General features: G+C 42.2%; 1 protein-coding gene across 1 annotated transcript in view; it reads right to left on the minus strand.

Annotated features, from left to right (window-relative positions):
• rem2 (RAS (RAD and GEM)-like GTP binding 2) overlaps positions 1 to 7,929 on the minus strand; it is a 35,186-nt gene extending 27,257 nt beyond the window's left edge. The window contains exons 1-3 of the mRNA XM_050033345.1: positions 7,435 to 7,929; positions 3,731 to 4,067; positions 1,357 to 1,430 (exon numbers count right to left, since the gene is read on the minus strand). Of these exons, the coding sequence (XP_049889302.1) occupies positions 1,357 to 1,430; positions 3,731 to 4,067; positions 7,435 to 7,446 (423 nt within the window). The 5' untranslated portion in view covers positions 7,447 to 7,929. The remainder of the gene's footprint in view (positions 1 to 1,356; positions 1,431 to 3,730; positions 4,068 to 7,434) is intronic.
• Between the last annotated feature and the right edge of the window lie 324 nt (positions 7,930 to 8,253).

Here is an 8,253-nt window from a genome sequence, read left to right on the forward strand (position 1 = left end):
GGTAACTTCGGTGTAGGTTGGGGTCCCCCATGGAGAACACTTGCAGCCATGACGCTTGGGACCGGCAGTTAATGCTGGGCCAGCTTAGGGCCACAACATGTGTTAGGAAGCTGGACAACATCTGTCTGCACATCTGACTCCGTGTGTGCAAGTTTGTATCTGTATGTGTATGTATGTGTATTTCATCCATGGGCACTACCATAGAAAAAGTACAAAAACATGAGCATGAATTGGCGGATGATTTGGGACGCTGTCCAGTCCTCTTTGCCTCCCCCCACTGCAGACGGCCCTGGAGTTATTCCAAGCTCCCCGCTGGCCTGGGTCTGTTGCTTCAGCCTTAATGCCCTGCCTCGTATTAACACGCACAGAATAACAAATGTAATTAACTCTCCGAGAGATTAAACCATGGCAGAAAAGGGCCAGTGGAGAAAAGCGAGCAAGCGCCACAAAAAAAGCAACAAAGAGAGTGAATGGACATGGAGATTTGAAGATGATGACAGGAGCAGGAAAAAAGGGCAACAAAACTGGGGGTGAGAAGGGGAGGAGAGAGCTCACAGAAACAGTGAGGAAATGAAGAAATGATCTAGCTCTCAGAGGAGTTCCCCAGAGCTAAATGTAGCTGCATGTGAATAATTTAACCTTAAGGGGAGAGCCCCTGAAGGCCGAGTGGACATCTGGAATAAGATGCATTAGAGATGATCCACCCTACACACTAATTAGAGTGCCCGACCGTTCCATCACATTAATAATAGGCATTAATGACTGCATGCTTTTTAATTTCGCACAATGTCATCAGTGTGATGTGGAGCTGGTTTGACGAGCTGTTATTGCTCCCTGCCGCTGCCTGCTTTTTCCTGCTCAAAAACCATTGCCAAGGGTCACATTAACTCACTCACACTGTTAAGCTCAAAAGGTTGATGATGCATAGCCACAGCAATTTTAGCCCTCGTCAAAATGTTCTTGTTAACTGTTGATTTGAATTGAAACAAGTAAGGTTAACAAGAAACCGATTTCCACTTTTCCGAATGAGAGAACTTCAAAAAGCTCGAGTACAGTGAGCACAGCTGCTCCTGCAGGATTCCCTGCACACAGACACACACACTTATGCACATAAAAGCTACAGTATGTACACACTCTCTTTACACTCGAATACACACAAATAATTTGCCCATCAGAGAAATTGAACAAATGGCTTTTTCCATTTTTTTCATGAACAGGCAATGAATGTAAAACCAGAAGAAGTGGCTTAGAGAGGAAGAGGTCACCAGAGCACAAAAAGACAGGCAGTCATTCTAAATCGTGCAAGATGAACAAGACAGAGTGACTGAGGTGTGAAGCAGACAGTCAGAAACTCACCTGTTTCCAGTTGTCGAAAATTATGACTTTGCTGTCCTCGTCGTCCACTGTCACTGAGCACTCGTAGCCCTCACCTGCAAGCAAATAGCCATGTCACACATATTAGTACACACAGTCTGATGATAAACACCTCTCTACCATAAAACAGTTGGGGCACTATGAACTGAAATACAAAAATATGCATTGTGGAGTCAAATTGAGTTGCAACATTAACCAAAGTGATTGCTGAAAATGTTGATAAATTAATCTAGGACTTGAGTAGGTCAATGTTCTTGACCTACTCAAGGCACCTAAAATCAGTCTTGTGAAGATGTTCAAATTGGGTTATGTGGCCTGCTGTTTGGAAAGTGTTACTGCAACCCATTTTAGACATCTGCTCCTTAACTTTATAGGTCATTCTTATGCAGACATTTATCAGACTTTAAAGGGTAAGCCTGGTGAAATTCTTTTTTTTTTGTGTTCTTTTTAACAAATCCCAAAAGAAAATGAAAAGCAAAACCAACATTTTAGCCTTCACACTGGAACACTTCCAAACTCCCATCCCTATCTGTGGCACTCAGCTTAGAGTCTGTTTGTTCCTTTTCCTTTTCAACATGTCAACCTTTTAAAGGGGGTTGGAGGGCACAGATACAGAGTTTTGTCATTCAGAAATACTCAGTACTTCCTTAAAAAAAACCTGGGCACTGTAGTTTTAAGCAAAGGTTACTCAAGTAGGAGTAAACAGTGTATTTGTTGGGGACTATTTTCAGCGGCGGATTAATACACATTTAGTACACTATTGACTTTTCAAGGCAGCAGGAGGGTCTATGTGGGATTGAGCAAAAATAGTCTTCAGCACACATACTCATCTCAGTGAAGGTAACCATCACCCAGTACAATGGTGTGGCTCAGTGACATGTTTTGTGCCGCATCAGGCTTTGACCACAAAGACAGCACTTGGATCAGTTTGTTTCTGGTTGTGGCTTTTCATGGGATTCGTTCAGAATAATAAAACATAACTTGGAAAATGCTTGTATTAGCTGCATTTTACTGGAATATCAAAGAAAATCTATCATTACTAAACAAAAAAGGTAAAACTGAACTTGCATCTTGACTGCTTGATTGTAGCTATACACTCTGAGAAAATGCACTACCTATAATTGCATGGCAGGTTTTAAAATACAAATTAACCCAAAGCAACCTGAAATAGATCGGAAAACCCACTATGATGATTGACATGTCTATCTTAAGGTAAAAGCACACCAAATCTCCTGGTGTTAATCAGGTCTTGCTGTCTTCCACTGGTAATTACTTAGCGAGGACACATTGATTGGTGAGGTGTTAACCCAATCACAGAGCTGATATGGTGCTAGAGCATCTGGTCAAAACTATTAAAAAATGTTAATTAAATAGGTGTTGATTAGTGGAGTTTTTTTACTTTGCAATTTTGATGTGTTGCCTATGGAATAATTTAGCACATTGTTAAAATTCAGAAGAGAATGAGAGCGCCATCATAGAAAAGTGTACAAGCTCTTTGGCTGGAAATGCTCTCTCTGTCCATTTATGATGCATGAATCCAAGTGTACTACATGAGCAGTGATGAATACTGTATGGCATGAGTCAGGGGCAAGTCAGCTTTATGCATAAGAGAGAGCAGTCGCCTCTTAGTGACACTGAGTTATCGATTGGCTGGTTGAAGACAGGGGCTCATTATCCTCAGTGTTGCAGTGAGCTGTATGACAGACAGGCCTAGTGACTGACAGGTTTTTAAAGAGAATTATGTGGAGAGGGAAAATGCTTTATTTGCTGTCTTGCTAAAGTTAGATGAGAGATTGATGCTCTCTTATATATTTGTTAAAGATGCTACAGCTAGCAGCTGGTTAGCTTAGCAAAGCATAAAGACTGGAAAAGGGTGGGAAAAAAATCCACCTACCAATCAGGGAATGGGGAGTCTGTAGTTTTAAGCACACTGATGTTTGATAGAGTGTTTGTTTTCTGTTAGTTTTCGTGTAATTAGACATTTGATGCTATAAAAAGCATCATGTTTGACAGCTATGTGTGCGAACCTGTGTGCTTGAAATAAATGGCACTGCTTGTAATTGGTCGGATGGGTGTATGGGCAGGAACTCAGTATGGCTGAGATTGCTGCTGCACAGACTCTGGCTCCAAGATGGCAACAGCTGTACCCAGGATAATTTGGCTTCATTTTTGTCTAGTGAGAGGCAGTGGACACATGTCGTCCATCTTTATATATTGTTTTAACCCCACACTATGTGTCTAAATGAAGCTTTTATAAAGTTAACCATTAAGACAGATTTAAATAGGTTCATCAGTCCCAACACAGGTGCACATTCACACAAAAACACACTCAACCAATCCCTATCCATGTCTTTACCACATGCTTGTGTCTCAGAGTCTATAGAGAGGGATCTGTCCGACTGCCCAGCCAGGGATAAGGCTAGCGACGACTTGCCAACGCCATTCTGTCCCAGTAGCACTATCCTCAATGCCCCGCCATGGCTGTGGTAAGCCGACTGGGCGGCTGCTGACTGGCTGAAGGATTCATCCCGAGGCACCGCTGTGTCACTGATAGGCAACGTGGCAGGCTCCTCAATGCCTGGGATCCAATCGCATTCGTCAGACACGGCCTCTTCCCTTCGCAGCTGATGTTTTAGAGGCAGGGGTGTGCTGCCACGCCGGAGGGGGGCCGCCGTGGTGAGAAACATACTGTACTAGAATGAAATTGAGAGAGATAAAACAAAAGGACACGTGTAAGTGTAGAAAGGAGCCACTGGGCAACAACATATGGTGTTGTTGCCAACTTTAAAATAGCCCAAGAGGTACAAACAGGCTGCAGATGTACCTGTAACACTGTCTGTTTTGGTAAATGTTATCACTGAAGAATGGGGGAAGGGTGTTTCCACTGTGTGCGTATGTGTGTAAAGAGGAGGTAGGTGATAAAAGTGGAGGTGAGTCAGGTAAGTGGCAGAGTGAAAGAAAGATCCTGATGAAGAAGCGGAGCATGTCAAAGGAAAACCTATGAGAGGAGGAGGGGGGGGGGGGGGGTAGGGGGGGCGGTCTGCTGAAAGAATGACAGAAGATAAGAGGATGCTAAAAGACAGCAGGTTGATACGGACACACACAGAGAGAGGAGAGAGGCAGAAAGAGGAAGAGGGGCATGGAGAAAGGAACACACAAGGGAGGGACAGAGCAGAGGAGGCTGCAGCTGTGTGTAATAAGGGGATAAGTGCTCTATAAGGTAGCTCTGTATTGTACACTGTGTACATAGTAACCCCCGCATGAATTCACATGAAAATGGGTCAGAAACATAAAGAAAAAGTCTTTAGCTCCACCGTCCCCAACCTATTTCGATAAAGGAAAGCTGTCAGCAGTTTTCTCCTCAACAATAGTTTGGCTTAGAAAAGTGTGTGTGTGTTGGATAAGTATGTTCGTGCATGTGCATAATAGTGCGTGTGCGTTTCCAGCCACAGCAGGTCAACCATAGATGACCCTCATCAATATTTAAACAGCAATTAATCTAGCTCCAGCAGCATCCCTGGGCTTCTGTGGCCCAGCGTCTGCTTGTGGCAAAGCTAAGTACAGTATTGGCGCTTTAAATTAAATTAAAGGGTATTGACACAATAACAGGAACACATTAGAATATAATGTGATCCAATTCTGCATCACCACAGAGGAAAGTTTCACAAACTACTGCGAGCTAAGTCAACACCTCTCTGACACAGTGTCAACAAAAGCTAGAGATTATGAGCTTCACAAAGTTAGATCTTATCTTAAGTATGTTGTACTGAATTGCACTAAATTATTACTTTGTACAGGTGTACCTAATAAACAGATTACTTTAGTGCCATAGCATGCTATTGGTTTGTCATTATAACATCCTTTAAACATTGTATAATTATGTTAGTATAGCATTAGTGCTGTTATATACTGTAATATATATGCAGTAGCATGTAGTTTGCTGTGTAGAACAGTACATTGCAGTATGAGATAGTGGAGTCGGGTATAGTAAATTTAGCTTAAATATGTATAGTGTAGTGTAGTGTAGTATAGTATAGTATAGTATAGTATAGTGCAGTATAGTACAGTAAAGTATTGTGTAATGTAGGATAGTATTGTGTAGTGAAATATAGTATTGTATGGTACAGTATTAGTGCTGCATAGAATGTGATGCACTGGAAGAGTGTGTGGTGTAATGTAGTGTAGAATTGTACTGTACAGGGTAGTAAAGTATAGTATAGTATAGTACAGTGTATTGTTTTGTAATGTATGTACTGTAATATATTGTATACTGCAGCACTGTGTAATATATTGTTGTATAATGTGGTATAGTATAGTGTCATATAGTAAAATATTGTATGGTGTAGTGTCGTGTTTTATTATGTGTTTATGTTGTGTATGTGATTTACTGCAATCTAGTGTAGTACAGTACAGTGTGGTGTGTAGTGTAATGTAATTTGGTATTGTGTAGTGAAAGGTGATATTGTTTGGTACAGTATAGTACCGTATAACATGTCATTTTCTGGAATATAGTATAATGTGATTTAGTGTAGTACTGTACTGTATAGTATAGTATAGCATAGTATAGCATACTATGGTATAGTATTCTATTGTAATAAATATTGTCAGCTAATATATTGTATGGTGTTGTATTGTGATATATTAATATTTTGTTGTATAGTGTAATAGAGTATAGTTTAACGCAGTCGAAAATTGCATAGTGTCGTGTTGTATACAGTGTTGTGTACTTGATGTACTGCAATATATAGTGTATGGATGTGTATAGTATTATTGTATGGTATAGGACTTTATAATGTAGAGTAGCATAGTATAGTACGGTAGTTAGTAGAATGCAGTATAGTGTAGTGTTGTATAATATAGTAAAGTATTGTATAGTTTATAGTATGATAAAGTATAGTAAAGTATTGTCTAGGGAAATGTAGTTTGTATGTATGTATGTTGTGCTATACTACACTGTGGCACAATATAGTATAGTGCATAGTAGGCTATAGTGTAGTATAGTATAGTATAGTATAGTAAGGTAGACAATAGTGTAATGTGTGTGATGTGCAGTAATATAGTATGGTGTGGTTATGTGTATTGTATAACACAGTACAGTACAGTATTATAGTATGGTACTCTACAGTATTATAATTATTTTTCATCCAGTTGAGGTGTGGCAGTTTGTGACACAGCTATGTAGCTGCTTACACACACAGACTGTCACACACACGCCCATACATCATTCACACAGGCTCACTCGGGTAGCTCAATTAGGTTAATTGAACGAGCTAATCAATTAAACATGGCCTTTATTGTCAGGGGCGCTCAGGGGAGCTGTACATGCAGAGACAGGAAACTCTGACCGCGGGCTGAGGCAGTGTGTCAAGGGTTAATCTCCTCCTCTCGCCAGGCTGTCGAGAAACTGGGGCAAACAACAGTGCGCAATACAAAATTAATACTACAGGCAATGTTTTTATTCTTCCGTCGTTACAGCCCAATTACACCGTCTGCTGCCTCTTTACCAGCTGCAGTCTGGTTATATCTGCTGTACTCTGATTCTTTCAAACCACTTACTCTACTGCTCGTTATAATTCAATTAAGAGTATCTATGAAAGAATCTTAAATGGTCCACAAAGAGAGAGGGACAGATGAAAGAAGAACTGATACCCATTACAAAAACACCGCATCACAGCAAATCAATGAACCACCTTATAACTAAGACAGAAAATACAACATATAACCTAGTGCGTAAAAATACTACTAGACTCACAAATGTTACTGTAAGTCACCGCTGAGTGGCACAGACGCGCTGGAAGTCTCTGTAATAATATTTAAAAAATCATATCCTCTGAGTCAAGATGAAAAAAGCTCCAAATTCTTAACTCCACACAGAGATGGTGTGACAGGGAGAAAGTGTGCTGCATGAAAACAATGATTCCATCTCGTGCTATTCTGAAAAATTGGCTACACACTTGAGTGTGTGTGTGTGCCTACCTGGTGTGTGCGCGTGTAGTCCAGGCTATTGTGCAGAGCGCACGAGGTGGGTTTAAGGAAGGTAGCAAATACATGTCGCCTTACCTGGTCAGCCATGATTATCAATAAGTCTTCTCTTTAAGGAACAAGCGCTGGAGTTGCAACCGCCTCTGCCGCCCAGTTCAAGTCATCTGTGCTGGGTGCAGACCCGGCATCACATTCACAGCGGCGGTAACAGACGGCGCACAAAAGAGACGCGCCACATTTCATTTAACGTGATATTATTCTTCCCATCCGGCGCGTAAAATCCTCCTCTGGTGACTTGAAAGGAGAGGTGCGGCGCATGGAAAGCTGGGGTAGGTAGTAGTAGAATGGAGGGGTGGGGGGGACAAAGAGGCTACACCTGCGTCTCCGTTTGGAAGAAGAAGCGAGTTCTTATGGGAAGAAGACAGAGAGCCATCGGCACAACAACACATCCCCTCCTGTCCTTTTGGAGTCCCAACGGCCAGCAGCGACTGCGCGTCCCTCCCCACCTCCAGTTAATACCTGCATCTCTCTCTCTCTCTCTCTCTCTCTCTCTCTCTCTTTCTCTCTCTCCTGCAAAGTGTGTATTGAGGGGGTGGAAGGGTGGGGGGCGTCCTTGAGTGAGTGCACACTGGTCTTCCAATGGGTTTGGGTGGAGGTGGAGGGATGGACGATGAGGGTGAAGCAGTGCCCCACGCTGCGTTCATCCAGTGTAAACTTCAGCTCAGGTGCACAGATTCCCTCAAATATGTGTTTTGGTCAAACACCGGTCTGTGCTTCTCCCGGTGTGTTTCCTCCAGGCTTCACGGCCGACAATCAGCATTTGTCGCTGTGAGGTGAAGCGGCCGCCAGAGGGAGGCAGAGGGACGCCTCTTGGAGAAGTGGATGTTTATACAGAGA

This window comes from Epinephelus moara, chromosome 21 (assembly GCF_006386435.1).
Source record: "Epinephelus moara isolate mb chromosome 21, YSFRI_EMoa_1.0, whole genome shotgun sequence".
In the NCBI taxonomy this organism is placed as follows: Eukaryota; Metazoa; Chordata; class Actinopteri; order Perciformes; family Serranidae; genus Epinephelus; species Epinephelus moara.